A 16,179-nucleotide genomic window follows, 5' to 3' on the forward strand; every position below is an offset into this window, starting at 1 on the left:
AAATGGCTAAAATAGTATATTTTATATTGTGGATTTTAACTTAGTACGGACAAAAAATAATTAACCAAATATCATAAGAGTAAAACTTATTTCTGAATTTCAGAGCTTATGATGTATTGTACAAGAAATACACTTGAAAGAGACCTAATGTAACATGTGCACTTAAATCTGTTTCCCCTGTCTCTTGAGGGGCTTGTCCTGAATCTAGAATCTGTGTTTCTAAATTTCATGTTTTAAAAAATATTTAACTTTATTCAAGAACATTCTTGCTAATGCTCTTAAACAGCATTTTGCTCTTTACTCTTGCATTTATTTTCCATACTTAAAGAAACATTCTGAATATTAGCTTTTCGTTCACTTGGAAAAAGGAGTGAGGGCCAGTCTCCCTTCATAAGAAGTCAGTGTATTTTGTGGAAGGCCTTAGTGCTTGGGAAGACATTAAGTGACTTTAATCTGTTCTCAGTAAATTATTTGTTGATTAATAATTAACAGGCTGTATTTCTGCATTTGACCGTGTCATAAGGTAATTTCTACATGCAGCCTTAAAGTACAGATAGAATTGCACTTTTGTTACATCTGTGCTTGTTGCAGCAGTACCATGTGAGAGACTGTGGTTGTCTGTCCCACTGACCCAACCTTTAAAGCCTCTTTGAGGTTTATGTATCCCCATCTTGTGTATAGTTAGTTCACATGTTAAAAACCAGTGGTAGGAAGGTAGTTTTAAGTTTCTGGCACAGTTAAAGTCTGGGAAACAATCCCATTAAGATGAATGTGTGTGTTTGTATTTTCTGAAGAATAGTTGAGCACATCCTCCACCTTCAGGGAAAAGAGCTGAACACAACAGCTATGTCCTGATTAACCCCAGAGGCAGGAGGAGGCCAGACCAATGCTGCGTAATTCTAGTTAAGCCACCTAAGCAGTTGAAGGAAGCTTAGCCTGCTGCTTCCTAAATAAGCATGTGTCAGGCAGGGATGTCTTGGGCCATCTTTCCTTAGGAAGATGTCATCTTCTTGAGGCCTCTTTCCAATGTACCCAAGTCTTTGGACCAGCAAAAATCCATGTGGGGCTACGAGAGGGAAAAGAAGGGTTTAAACACAGAAGTCTTGTGTCAAACACTTAAAGGTTTGTTTGTTTTTAATTTTAAAAGATTTGGATAGTTCAAGATAGAATTTTTGTATCTTAGGAAAAATTACCAGATGGGAATGAATGTGGAGGGAGATTTAGAGATTACAGTAGATGTATGCTTAGGTCCTCCACAAATATTCCAAGAAATTGTCCTGGAAATAAATTCCTCTTTTTGTAGTTCCTTTGCCTATATTAATATGCAATTATAGATCCAAACTACTATTGCTCTTACGCTATAATTGTTAGGACTCTATTCCTTTGTTTTTTCATTTCGGAACAGATTTTGTTGTTTGTGTTTATGTTCAGCTAGTAAACATTTCTTCATTTCTTTAGCAATTTAGGTTCCAAATTTTCTGTAGGTATCTGGCCCTTGGCTTGTTTCTGCCACTTCTGGCTTGACAGTCTGTTGTTGAAATTCCGTTTTTACAGACAGCAAACATTTGTTTGTTGAAAAATGTGGTTTTCCCCCTAAATGCCTCAATGTGTTGTGCTTAAAACTTTTATCCCTTTTGTACATCCACAGTTTTGTATAGACCCAACTGTGAGTAAGTGGATGGATTCTTGTTCATAAGCAGGAGTTTGGTGTTCTGGTTCCTACAGTTTGCAATGGGTTTTGAAAGCAAGTTCATTGTTTTTAGTAATAAAAACCTTTTACAGTATTCACGTTATGCTGTCCAATCTCTGCAGGTGCTGAAGAGAAAATTTTGGAAGAGTTTAAAGAAACACACAATGCAGAGTCTCCAGATTTTCAGCTCCAGGCAATGATCCAGGCTGCTGGCAAGCTAGTGCTGATTGACAAGCTGCTGCCAAAACTGAAGGCTGGTGGCCACAGGGTGCTTATCTTTTCCCAGATGGTGCGCTGCTTGGACATACTGGAAGACTACCTCATTCAAAGACGGTGAGGACCACCATATCAGAATAATAAAAAGGAAATCTAAAATTACCTTCACAGGGGTCCAAGCAGTCCACCTAAAAGTGGAATCTATGATAAAGGGGCTAGAATGGGGGAAATGCATCACATGTCATTTTTAAATCTATAGATGTATATGATGATTATTTTATGTGTTGACTACAGGAGGACACTGCATACGTTTTTAGGCAATTTTATTTCCCCGTTGCCTTTATTTGAGTAGGGGAGAATAGTTCTTACTTAAAATTGAAATTATTTGTTATCTTACTGTTATAGGTGTCAGCTGTTTTTAGAATTTAACTATTTCCCTGGAGAGGAAGTAAAATAAAATTTAATCCTTGGTCATTCAATCAATTATATAAAAAACGCCAATAAACCCTATTTGCTCTGAGATTAGTTCTGTTAAGTCATATTAATCTTTTTAATATGTATTCCATATTGTAATAATTAAAAATTTAAAAAAGGAGCAAGTATGTTGTCGCTATGTGTCAGGCCTCCTTGTTCACACTGATGTTTTCTAGGTACCCATATGAAAGGATCGACGGCCGAGTAAGAGGCAACCTCCGCCAGGCAGCTATCGACAGATTCTCCAAACCTGATTCTGATAGGTTTGTTTTCCTCCTGTGTACAAGGGCAGGAGGTTTAGGCATTAACCTCACTGCTGCTGATACCTGCATTATCTTTGATTCAGACTGGAATCCCCAAAATGACCTCCAGGTAAATGCACAAGAAAGTCCTGATGCCTTTAAAAAAGAAGACATTCTGCTTACTATGACAGAGAGTCCCAGTCAGACCCATAAATTAATGTTGCATCGTCACTCAGGCTGTGTCCTATGATTCAGAGCAAGTAACCAACTAGTAACCTGTTGATTAATAATGTGAGAAGAAATTTTTTAGTTTTAACCTTCTTCTAAACTGCACCTCTATTTATTGGCACATAGATAGGGTCTTAGAACTGGCAGTTGAGTCTTGTCATTCTTTGGTAGCCGTCTTAGCTCAGGTCTCCTTAACAAAATACCATAAATTGGGTGGCTTAAACAACAGACATTTATTTCTCACAGTTCTGGAGGTTGGAAGTCCAAAATCAGAGTGCCAGCAGAGTCAGGTTCTTGGTGAGGGCCCTATTCCTGGTTTATGGACAGTTATCGTCTTGCTGTGTCCTCACCCAGCTTAAAGAGAGCCAGCTCTCTCGCCTCTTTATATGAGCACTAATCCTGTTCGTGAGGACTCCACCCTCATGACCTAATTACTTCCCTAAGGCCCCACCTCCAAATACCATCACATTGGAATGAGGGTTTCAGCATGTGAATTTGGTGGGGAGTCACGAACATTTGGTTCATTGCAGTAACTATTAATTTCATTTTTCTTCCAGGCTCAGGCTAGATGTCATAGAATAGGACAGAGCAAATCTGTGAAAATCTACAGGCTGATTACAAGAAATTCCTATGAAAGGGAAATGTTCGACAAGGCTAGTTTGAAACTGGGCCTGGATAAAGCTGTGCTACAGTCTATGAGTGGAAGAGAAAATGCTACCAATGGGGTAAAACCACCCTTGCCCAAACCATTCATTTATTCTGGCACCTTCCTTTATTTAACTAATAGTAAGAAATTACTCAGCCTTTGATTATTTTTCGACCTCAATATTTTAAGTGTATTTTGTAACACTTTCCTTTGTTATAATTTAGGTTTACTCTCTTTGAGAAAAATGCAGCATTTGTTTAGTCTGCAAACCTCTTAATTCTAAATTATTTTGAGTATTTTAAATATTTCTCTAAAACAGGTACAACAGCTTTCCAAGAAAGAAATAGAGGATCTTCTACGAAAAGGGGCCTATGGTGCACTCATGGATGAGGAGGATGAAGGGTCTAAATTCTGTGAAGAAGATATTGATCAGATCCTCCTACGTCGAACCCACACCATTACCATTGAGTCGGAAGGGAAAGGTTCCACATTTGCTAAGGTGTGAATCGATCTGAAGAGGCCAGGTTTTCCATAGAAGCATGACGGAGTTCATGTGAAAAGTACCTTGTAAAAGTGCTTACAAGATGCATTGGGAATTAATCAAATTAATCATTAACTCCCTGTGGAACCCCTGGCACATGAAGCTTTCTTTATGCTTTGGTTTATCTTCTGTGTACCTGCCACTGGTATTGGCCCTCACCTTGTCATCCTTGTATCTGCTTCCCAGCTCCTGAGGCTAATCGCTAACTTGTGTTCTAGACTCTATCCTCTCCACTTCTGAGATCCTGCTCCGTTGGCATCTTCCTTCTCTCCCCAGATGCTGGTTTTTGAAACAGCCTATAAGAATGATCAAGTCACTCCTTTAAAAACACCTCTCCTCTGTTTTCTCCTTTAGCTATATCTCCATATGTAAACTCTTCAAAGCTAAAATCCACACAAACGTAACCTACTGCAGCCTCTACTGTCTCCCTTTCTACTTATTTTTCAGCTTTCTCAGCTTCCAGCTTGCACCCGTTCCCTGCCTCTCTATCAGAGCTGCTCTGGCCAGGGTCACCACTGAGTACACTGGATGGTTCCACCTGAGAGCCCCTTCTGAGGTTTCACCTGCATTTTGTTCTAGCCATCTCACTGAGGCCCACTCTGTACTTTTATTTTTAACAAGTTTATTGAAATGTAATTAACTGACCATACAATTAACCTCTCTTTCGTGTACAATTCAATGCCTTTACCATATTACAGACTTGAGCAAATATTGCCACAATCTAAGTTTGGAACATTTCCATTACCCCAGAAGGGTCCTCATGCTCATTAGCAGTCATTCCCCCTTCCTGTCCATACCAGTCTGCCATATCTGGAAAGCATGAATCTACTTTCTTTTTCTACAGATTTGCCTTTTCTGGACAGTGGACAGTTCATGTAAATGGAATCAGATGATGTATGATCTTTTGTGTCTGACTTCATTCACTTAGCATAATGTTTTTGAGGTTCATCCATGTTGTAGCGTGGATCAGTAATTCATTCCTTTTTATTGCTGAACAATATTCCATGTTATGGGTATACCACATTTACTTGTTGATAATGGACATCTGGGTTGTTTTTACTATTGGTTATTATGAAGAATGTTGTTATGGATATTTGTGTACAAGTTTTTATATGGATTTGTTTTCATTTCTCTTGGGTATATACCAGGAGTGGAATTGCTGGGTCCTATGTTAACTTCATGTTTGACCCTTTGAGGAACTGCCAGACTGTTTTCTAAAGTGACTGTACTATTTTCCTTCCAAGTCAGATAGTAAGAAGTATAGATGAGGATATGGAGGAAATGGAACTCCATATCCTCCCCAATACTTTTTATTATCTGAGTTTTTAGTTTTAGCCATCCTAATGGGTGTGAGGTCATATGGGTGTGAGGTCATATCCCACTCTGGTTTTTATTTGCATTTCTCTGATGATATTGAGCATCTTTTCGTGTGCTTATTGGCCAGATGTAGATCATCTTTGGAAAAAATTCTATTTAAGTTCTTTGTTCATTTTTTGAGTTTCTTTTTATTAATGTTTCAGACTTAAAATATGTTCTGTATGAAAGTTCTGTATTAATATGATTGCAGATATTTTCTCCTCCTCTCTTCTTAATAGCATGTAATTTTAATGAAGCCCAGTTTACCAAATTTATTTTATCGCTTGTGTTTTTAGTGCATTGTCAAACCCAAGCCCACAAAGATTTATGTTTTCTACAGATTTGCCTACTCTGGACAGTGGGCAGTTCATATAAATGGAATCATATGGTATATGATCTTTTGTGTCTGGCTTCATTCAGTTAGCATAATGTTATTCACTAGCATAACTTAGATTCCAAGATTTATAGTTTTTAACTCTTACATTTTGGTCTGTGATCCCATTTGGATAGAGTTTTGTGTATGGTGTGAGGTAGGGGTCCAACCTTCATTTTGCATGTGGCTATCCGATTGTCCTAGCTGCTCCAATCTGGAAAGGCTCTTCTCCTGTGGGTTTTGAGACCCACATCTTCTCCCTTACATCTTTCAGCCTTGTGTCAGATTATTTTCTCAGAGCTCACAGGCACTGTGTATTCAATATGTGCACAGCCAAACTTATCACCCCTGTCTCTCCTCCTGCCCCTGTCTCTGTTTGTCCACCTGACTGACATCATTCAGATGCCTGAGATGGATGCTGAGGTTTTTCCTGGCTTCCTCTTCTTTCATATTTCACTTGTACCTAGATTCTGACTCCATTAATTTTGCCTTTTGTTTTATTTTTGGGATGATGTCTCACTATGTTGCCCAGGCCAGACTTGAACACATGGCTCAAGTGACCTTCCACCTTCAGCTTCCCAAGAATTTTACCTTTTAAAGAATATGTTTCTTTTTTTTTTGACAGAGTCTTGCTCTGTTGCCCACGTTGGAGTGCAGTGGCGCAATCTCGGCTCACTGCAACCTCCACCTCCTGGGTTCAAGCAATTCTGTTGCCTCAGCTTCCCGAGTAGCTAGGATTACAGGTGTGCACCACCATGCCTGGCTAATTTTTGCGTTTTTTGTAGAGACAGGGTTTCATCATGTTAGCCAGGCTGGTCTCAAACTCCTGACCTCAAGCCATCTACCCACCTCGGCCTCCCAAAGTGCTGGGATTACAGGTGTGAGCCACCATGCCTGGCCTAAAGAATGTGTTTCTAAACCACCTTCTTTTCTCCATTTTGTTATTTCTTCTGTAAATTATTACAGTGGCCTCTTCTGCTGTGTTCTGACCTCCATGCTCCAAGCATTGGTATGACCTTTCCAACTTGTGACTCTGGATATGATTGTGTCCATAATGAGATTATTCCTATTTTCAAATAGTTCCTGGTTCCCTCAGGATAGAGTTCAAACCCTGTTAATAACACATACAAGACACTGCTTGACCTGGCTTCTCTCTCCCTCACCAGCTTGACCTCTGGCTCTTCTTCCCTGACTACCTTATCCCCTTTACTCTCTGTGCCTTGGCACGTGCTCTGCTGTGAACATTTCCACATGCTTTCCTGTTTTATGAATGTTTTAAAATGGTTCAGGCATCATTTTATGGAAGAGCCTTTTCTTCTCAGTTTCCAGCAACACCCTGCCTGAACCAGGTTAGAGGCCCCTCCTCTGTATATCACTTGCACTGGTCTATACCCTTGCTCCCTGTCATTTATCATGCTGCAGTGTAATTCTTTGGTTTGATCTCAGGCCCTGGTCAGTGAGCTGCCTGAGGGCCAGTCTGTCATTCTAGTCCCATCTACTGTAGTGTCTGGCGTAAGTGGGGGAATGCACAATATTGGAGCAAATACATAAAAGCTGCTTTACATTCTACTTCTGAGAAAAGCTTCTCAAAGTAATGCGTTTCTTTTTTCTCTTTAGGCCAGTTTTGTTGCATCTGGAAATAGAACAGATATTTCCTTGGATGATCCAAATTTCTGGCAAAAGTGGGCTAAGAAGGCTGAATTGGATATTGATGCCTTGAATGGGAGGGTGAGTAAGAAGTCCCATTCGAACACCTATCTGATCTAAACCAAGAGCCACTCTTTGAGAAGTTTCAAATGTATCTTCTCTTTTGTTAGAACAACCTGGTTATTGATACTCCAAGAGTGAGAAAGCAGACCAGGCTCTACAGTGCAGTGAAGGAAGATGAGCTGATGGAGTTCTCAGACTTGGAAAGTGATTCTGAAGAAAAGCCCTGTGCAAAGCCACGGCGCCCCCAGGATAAGTCACAGGGCTATGCAAGGAGTGAGTGTTTCAGGGTGGAGAAGAATCTGCTTGTCTATGGGTAAGTAGGACTCACTACGTAAGATGGAATTTTATTGTAACTGTAGTTAGAATTCCCAACTGGTAGAGAAAAGCTATATTTGTGTTTGAATTTGTGTGACACCCCTTTGCACAGTCAAATGAATGCTTCTGCAGTAACTTTACAGGGCTTTGGAGCCATTTGGTTAACATAATCTAAGTTGTTCAGATGCTTCTGGTTCAGAGGTCACCTGAAGTTAAGGTGCTTGTGTGTACCTTAAGCAATTAGGCCAGATCCAGATTTACATGTTGATTATTAATAATTAAGAACAAAGTGTCAAAATTACATAATCTTTTCTCACTTTACAAGCTTTGCATAAAATTTATGACTGTCGTAAGCTTTTAATATTTCTTTTATAAAAAATTGTTGAAGGCAGTAATCTCACTTGTTAAATTCTTCCTTGCAACTCATATGAAACATGAATGGTCATTTGAACTTTGTGAAAGTGTTGTATTTTTCCTGCTGGACTACAGGTTTCTGAAAGGCAGGATCCATGTCTGATTTATCTCTGAATCACTGTGATGCCCGAAGCAGTACTTCGAATGGCAGGGTGCTCAGTAAATATCTGAATTGGTCAATAAAGAGTTCTCTAGCAGATTGTGGGACTACAGGCAACTCCTGTTAAAAAAAAAAAAAAAAAACTGCTACTAGAGTAACCTTTCTACAGATCTGATGACATCCTGTCTTGGATGATTTCTTCCAATGAATTACCATTAGTTTCAGAGTAAACACAAACATATGCTGACATGGCATCCAGAGCTCTTCTGGGCCCTTGTCTTCTGTTGGTTCTTTCCCATGGGCAGTCCAAGCTTCTGTTAGGACAGACGGCTTCATCTCCTTCAGTGTACCATGCTCCATCTCATCTGTGTCTTTGCACAAGCTCTTCCCACTGCCTAGAGGACCCCCCAACGTGTACCTCCACTGGGAGGTGACCTACCTCCCTTCTGCTCTCCGTGGGTGTCAGACGCAGGCATCAGCTTGTGCTCTGCAACTAAGTCTGGCCTGCACTTCCCATCACACTCATCATGTTGTTTACAATTTTTGAGTCGCCTCCCTCTTTCAATTTGCAGCTCCTTGAGGATGGAAGCTCCTTCATTGTGCCCTCAGTGTGTAGTGCAGTGTGAGCAGACACACAGTGCTGATAAATGCTTATTCAACAGAAGTCCATCATCATTATCTGTGAAGCTGGACATCCTCTCTTGTCTCTTCTTACATGGGGCAGAGACTCACCCCCTGTGTCCCAAAAGCCCTGCCCCCAAAAGCCCTTTTCTACCCATGCCTGCTGCCATGTTTCAGCACAATCATCAGATTTGAGAGTTCTGTGGGTAACTTTAGGAATGGAACACATAAATAACTCCTACAGCTAAGAAGTGTGCTTAGCGCAGATTGTCTTTCAGTCAGGCCCTTCCCTCTTCCCATTGTTATCACTACGTGCTGAACACCTATGTGCTGGGCACTGTCTAGGATCCTCTCAGTCACTAGGGGTGGAGCTCTGAGCAAGACAGTCATGGCTCAGGCAGGCAGGTGAGCAAGTAGAAGTGGTGCAGACTGTGACAATACTGTGACAGGGAAGCACTCCGCTGTGGAGCATAGAGCCTGTCAGCTCGCTGTTAAGACAGCTCCAGTGTTGTCTCCCCACTTCTGGGGTTAGGAGGAGTGAAAGGAGGAATTCCACAAAAGGTGGCATGTACAGTTTGTGACTTGGTGGATATCACAAATCAGCCAGGGTAAGAGGGAGTGCTGGGGTTTGGGTAGGGAAGGGAAGTGAGGTCCCAGCAGATAGAGTAGTGTGTTCTAAAGCCTAGCAGTGAGAGCTAGCCTTGTGGTTGGAGAAACTTCAAGAAGTTCACAGGAACCAGAGAGGACCAGGGAGTGACAAGAGACCAAGTGAGGGGCAGGGCCTGAGGGAGGATGTGCACTGCTCTCTGCTCCAAACACAACTGTCAGTCTGCAGCAGAGGGGTTGTTCATACCATGGGCACTGCCTTGGTGGCTCAGTCTGCTGTCGCCTGGGAGAAGACATGGCTCAGACAGCACCTGCTGCTGCCTGCCTCCGTACCTATTTGTTGTGTGGTCTTACTCCATAGCTCCCAGATGAGACAGCACAGCACTGTTTAGCCTGGGATTATAACACGAAACAGGCAGTCAGGCCCCATGGTGTGTTGTCTGTTTGCTTCTGTCTTCTGTCCGTAGTCCTTTCTCCCACTCATTTCTCATGAGGACCTGAGGGTTGGCAGAATATCTTGCCTGTAATAGTTCTTATGCTTGGGGTTATTACTCCCTGTTTCAAAAGGAACTTCAGAGCTTTCCAGAACCTTTCACCAGTGACTGGGCATCCCCTTAGAGGTGGATTGATGCAGCCATACTGTGCAGCATCGCATCCTTGATTTTGGGGTAGTCACACCTTTTATCTTGAGTTGCCTTTTATCTCAGATTGTTGGTCAACATCAAAATGTACTAATCATGACAGTGTGAAGCAAAGTCCGTAATTTCCAGGCCCTTGGATGCACTCATGTCCTGAAAATTGCTGCTACATCCTTCATTTACCTGGAAAGGCCAGGGTTAGCTTTGTGGGCGTTATTCTTGTAGCAGTTCAACTCATGCGCTTAGGAGCAGTGAACTGAGGGGCAGCTTACTGTGTAAGGGAGTGTTTTTAACTCTTGCACCCTGGATTGCTTTCCTATCACCCAGTGTGAATTGTTGCTAGTTTTGACCCAGGATTTCCCAACGCTGGTACCTGACTGTTAAAGTAAAGCCATAAATCAAAACTTACAGGCACCTCTGCATGCTGGATATTTGCTTTGCAGTTGGGGACGGTGGACAGACATTCTTTCCCACGGACGCTATAAACGCCAACTCACTGAGCAAGATGTAGAAACCATCTGCAGAACCATCCTGGTGTACTGTCTTAATCATTACAAAGGGGATGAGAATATCAAAAGCTTCATCTGGGATCTGATCACACCCACAGCAGATGGCCAGACTCGAGCCTTGGTCAACCATTCCGGTAGGTCTCCACCATGCTGTTTGTGCAACAGGGTCACAAAGCCACCAGGAACCTTTGTGACATGCTGTTGATAAAGAGATGTGACATACACCCCGTATTTCCCTGCCTCATGCATTAAGCTCTCTGCCATTGACACTATAACTGGAATGTAAAAGGCTTCTATTATTATTATGATGGTGATTCTAGGTTTGTCAGCCCCTGTGCCAAGGGGAAGGAAGGGAAAGAAGGTGAAAGCCCAGAGCACACAGCCGGTGGTGCAGGATGCCGACTGGCTGGCCAGCTGCAACCCAGATGCCCTGTTCCAGGAAGACAGCTACAAGAAACACCTGAAGCATCACTGTAACAAGTATGTTATTAGAGGGTGGACCTGGAGAGCTTAATTCCCTTTTTATTCTTTAAAAAATACATGCAGTTGGCCCTTCATGTCTGCAGATGCAGAACTCGCAGATTTGGAGGGTCAACTGAAGGACCTGAGCATCTGCGGATCTTGGTGTCTGAGGGGGGTCCTGGAACGATACTCCTGCGGATATGGAGGGACAGCTCTGTTATTAAGACTTTTAAATGGTGTAGTTATTGCCTTTGCACAGCCTTACCATTTTTCTTGAAATGTGGTGTCAAGTTACAGGAGAGCATACCTTTAGGTGACTGATTATTTTTTTAACATGGTAAGATACACGACACAACATTTACCATTTTTACCATTTATAAGTGAACAATTCATTGGCATTAATTATACTCACAATGCTGTATACTCACTATCTGTACCCGAAATGTTTCCATCTTCCCAAATATAAACACTATATCAATTAAACAGTAACTTGCCTGGCCCCTGGCAATCACTATTCTACTTTCTGTTTCTATTAGTTTGTCTATTCTGTGTATCTCCTAGGGGAATCACAGATTATTTGTCCTTCTGTGCCTGGCTTACTTCACTTAATATTTTCAAGGTTCGTTTGTGTTACAATGTCAGAATTTCATTCCTGTTTATGGCTGAATAGTATTCCATTGTGTGTATACGCCACGTTTTGTTTGTCCCAGTCATCTGTTGACGGACACTTGGGCTGGTTATCATGGCTGTTGTGAATAATGGTGCCATGAGCATTGTAGAGGACTGGTTTTTAACCAGTATTGGTTAGAGAATAGTAGTCAGCGTTATATGATCCCACCTTCAACTAACTGCGTACAGTGGAGGGAAGACTGGGGAGTTCATGTATTATTTTTTGCTTAATATTGCCTCAGTTGCTGGGTCCATTTTTTCTGCCTGTGAGCTTAGAATCATATTTCTTACCTTTATTTCCAAAAACTGACTATAGATAATTGAAGAATATTGAAACTAAATTTATTTCATTGCTTGGGATTCTGTTAACAGTTCCTATTAAACTAACATCTGCATATGTTGTTTCCTTGTTCTGAATATGCATTTTTCCGTATCACTAGTTCAGGCAACAATGCTACTGATCAGCTCTATGTCCTAGCTTCGTGTGACCTTGAGCAAGTTATTCAGCCTCTTGAGGACTCACTTTCCTGGTGAGTCCAGTAGACCTCGGCAGCAAGATCTCAGCTGGATAAGGCAGGATGTAAATAAGTATGCATTTCTCTTTGTAAAAGTAGCAGCAACAAAGTCTGAGCACATAATACTGGCAGCATGCCAAGCACTTTATATGGATTATCTGTTTGAGTTGTCTAAGATTAGTATGATTTTTATCCCCATTTAACTGACAAGAAAAATGAGACTAAAGTTGAGTAACCTCCTCAAGGACCCTCAGCCAGTTAGGGGGCAGAACCAGGTTTGAACCCGAGTAGATGAGGGCAGCGTCAGCTCGGAAGTCTTCCCCGCTCCTTGGGGCTGTGGTGAGGCTCTGAGGCATCTTCAGAACCATTACCTCCAACCCTTTTGGTATCTCAGAAACTTGGTGGTTACTGCTGTGGCACAAGAGTGCTCCCTGAAGTCCGACCCCACTTACACTCTTAGAAAATGTCTGTTCAGTATGGTACAGTCAATGTTTAATCTCATGAGTTAACAAGAGAAAAAAATCTAAAGAAATAGAAATGAGTTATCCAAAGTGAGTCTCTTCAGGGATTTATAAGCTCACACTTGGCCTATCCAGAACCCATGCTGGCTGTGAGTAGGCTCGTGGTCGGGGGAGGGCCTGTTGAAGAGCATCTGTTGATGTGTGATTGGGAGTTGTCTGTTGTGGTGAATCCTAGCTGTTATTTTGAAGTTTTAGGGACAGTTTCCACACCCTGAGAACAGCATGGTGTAGTAGAGCCTGAAGACCTAGTTCCAGTTGTGCCATGTGCAAGGTAACTCTGTGGCCTTAGATTTGTCACCTATCTTCTGCTACCATCAGTTTTCCCATTTGAAAATGGAAATTATAACTTGCCCTGCTTCATCATAGGGTTATCATGAAGATCAAAAGGGCTAGTATAAGTGTGAGACATTGGTTGTAAAGTGCTGTACCAGTACATGATGGAATTATTCATCTGGGGAAATAGCATTTGTATTATCATGTACTCATGGCCAAGAAGGCTACGATTCACGTATCAGTCCCGAATGCACACCAGGGCTGTCCAGCAGGGGATGCTAGCTTTGGTAGACACTGGCTTTTGGGACTTACCAGGTGGACTTTATTGAAAGAATTATGTTTTAGCGATTGAGAAACTCCAAGCAGGACTGAAAATCTAGTTCCTAGAATTCCAAGGGTTTTAAAAAATCGCTTTCTTGAGAATGATTAAGAATGTCAGTGAATTGGACACATTTTAATTTTCTAATTTTTTTTTTTTTTCAAGCTACTACAACTTAGGTTCCCAGGTACAGTAAACTAGAAGGAATAAAAATGTCTAACATAGTATTTCATTCAGGAGAAGAGCAAGGACACACCTTCTACCCCACCCTGTCGCCATCTTCCTTTCTCGGAAGCAAAGTTGTATAATCTGAAAAACCTGACATTCCATATTGAGGGTTTATTGTAAGGTAGTAAAACCAGATTTTATATCTCGTTTATTCCTACAACTTCTGATGTGCTTCCAAAAATGGTATTAAGGCAGCAGCTGAGGAAATTTTATGAGATAATGAAGCAGAACAGTTACTGAAAGCCATCTGCTCAGTTGTTTACAAACTTGCTTCAATACTTCAGAGGCAATGGTAGGGTACGTGTCTAAACTTCACAAGCTGCACTAGGTAGAACTAAATGAAGTGCGCCTGGGCTGGGCTGAGCTCGGGCCCTCTCTGTGCAGTGTGAGCGGTTGCCAGGCAGGCCTGTTGGAAGCCAGCAGAAAGCACCACACAGAGGTGATTATGTGCCACCATCTGTCACGCTTCAAGCCTACCATACAGCATGGCTAATCAGCCTTGGCAGGATGATGGATGAACAGCAGCAGCTGCCAAAAGCCACTGTTGGCAAACAGTCCTGAAGTTAAGAACTTTTTCCCCCCTCTGTCTTCCTCTCCAGGGTCCTGCTGCGTGTCCGCATGCTGTACTACCTAAGACAAGAAGTGATAGGAGACCAGGCAGATAAGATCTTAGAGGGTGCTGACTCAAGGTTAGTGCGAGCTCACGTTTGTTCTCAACCTCAGTGAGATAATCTGGGTAGCCGGAAAACATCATGGATTGTGTTTCAGAACCTTCATAAGCCACTAGTAACCCATCTCCTTTCTTGCATCTTGAATGCGGTATTTGTCCTTCATGCTTGGGGATGTGATGAGAATCAGGAAAAGGCTGTTTGTATTTATGTTTGCAGTGTAAAGAGGTGTGAACTAAAGCACTGGTGTTCTGAGATGACCCTTAAAATGGGATACCATGTGATAAAGTTCATTTCTGGTCATGGCAGAGGGCTACTGACTCATGCCCTTTCTTTTAACCTTGCTGATACCTCCCCACCATGCTCAGATGTTTATCGTGGAAGAGAGGGCATGTGAGCTATGTATCACATTCATTACTTAGAATTCTTTTTTAATACTAATATTTCTTATAAATGTTGTCTTTCAGTGAAGCCGATGTGTGGATCCCTGAACCTTTCCATGCTGAAGTTCCTGCAGATTGGTGGGATAAGGAAGCAGACAAATCCCTCTTAATTGGAGTGTTCAAACATGGTAAGTGACGTTTCTGTTTGAATACATCTCGACTGTATGGCTTGGTCTTTATTTAGAACTCTTTACATACTCTTTTCCAAAGTCATAATATTAATGAGGATAGTTCCAAAGGACTCTTGGCGTCTACCATTTTTCTGTACTAAAAATCTAATATGAACTGTAAATATCAGATGCTGTTTTTGAATGTTTGTTGAGCATTTGAGAAGAAAACATTTCTTTCTTGGCTGTAAATAAAACCCAAACCATATTTGTTTTAATAATAGCCAAGTTGTACTATAGCTCTCCCTAAACTTTGCTTCCAGCGCGGCTTCCCTTGCTAACTCTGCCAACCAGTGTCAAAGTGGACGGTGGGCTTAACCTCTGCTATTAATCTGTACAAGTGCCTCCTGGGCTTTGTTCCAAGCAATATTTCACAAATGTCAGTGCTGAGAACTCGCGGCTCCCCTGAGTGGGATGCAGTCTTGTTAACTTTGAAAGGCTGGGGATGCAGAACTGGCATGATATATACAGTGAGCGATTCCTGATTATAATCCCAATTCTCTGGAGGTCATGGAGGTATTCTCAGCAGCCCAGCCTGACTAAAGGGGAGAATGATGGCTTATAAAACCTTTCATGATTACAGTTTGGCTTGCGGCTCTACAGCAGTTAGGAGCGGTGTGTTGTAGTACACATCCTAATTGAATTGTGCTGTTCTGCCTATGTACTGCAGCCGCGTTTTGTGAGCTCAGCCTCAAAATCATTTTCCCGCAGTGCACTGTTGGGATCTGCCATTTTCCATCTAGTCAACTTGAGCAGTCAAAAAGCAAATTGCAGTTTGAAAACCATAGAGGGAACAGTGTCATCTTACTGACATGCATCATCCTAAACCTAATAAGACAGGTTCGCTGGCCTTACGTATATGGGGATTTTTTCAGCCAGCCATGCGAGTTCCTGCAGGACTGATGCTATTCACAGAGTGAATGGGGGTGGACTCAGCGCACCCCTGCAGAGGTCATAAAGGAACATTGCGAATCCTTCTAAATGTCAAGCAAAATTAGATCTGGGGAAAAATAGGGTCAGAAATCCTCCCAGGCATCTTGTAGTTATTCTGAACCTGTTTTTCTGTTAGTGTTTGTGGTAATTCTGATAATATCTCTGAAGTGTAACTTGGCCCCCAGTAGCTTCCCTAGAAGGAGTGTTCCATAGAATGCTCTACTAAAACAAGGTCCACTTGGATTCAACATAGATGCTAACCTTGACTGAAAAACAAACTTGTGTTGTGGCAGTGCTGTGAT

General features: G+C 41.9%; 1 protein-coding gene across 6 annotated transcripts in view; it reads left to right on the forward strand.

The window, feature by feature from the left end:
• Positions 1-16,179, forward strand: part of CHD7 (chromodomain helicase DNA binding protein 7) — a 188,033-nt gene that overhangs the window by 155,322 nt on the left and 16,532 nt on the right. For all 6 annotated transcript variants that reach the window (XM_054499521.2, XM_054499523.2, XM_054499522.2 and 3 more), the window contains exons 16-25: positions 1,813-2,023; positions 2,557-2,752; positions 3,408-3,575; positions 3,816-3,995; positions 7,384-7,494; positions 7,584-7,789; positions 10,614-10,813; positions 11,000-11,159; positions 14,266-14,355; positions 14,802-14,905. In XM_054499521.2, coding sequence (XP_054355496.1) covers positions 1,813-2,023; positions 2,557-2,752; positions 3,408-3,575; positions 3,816-3,995; positions 7,384-7,494; positions 7,584-7,789; positions 10,614-10,813; positions 11,000-11,159; positions 14,266-14,355; positions 14,802-14,905 — 1,626 coding nt within the window. The remainder of the gene's footprint in view (positions 1-1,812; positions 2,024-2,556; positions 2,753-3,407; positions 3,576-3,815; positions 3,996-7,383; positions 7,495-7,583; positions 7,790-10,613; positions 10,814-10,999; positions 11,160-14,265; positions 14,356-14,801; positions 14,906-16,179) is intronic.

Source organism: Pongo pygmaeus, chromosome 7 (genome assembly GCF_028885625.2).
Source record: "Pongo pygmaeus isolate AG05252 chromosome 7, NHGRI_mPonPyg2-v2.0_pri, whole genome shotgun sequence".
NCBI lineage: Eukaryota > Metazoa > Chordata > Mammalia > Primates > Hominidae > Pongo > Pongo pygmaeus.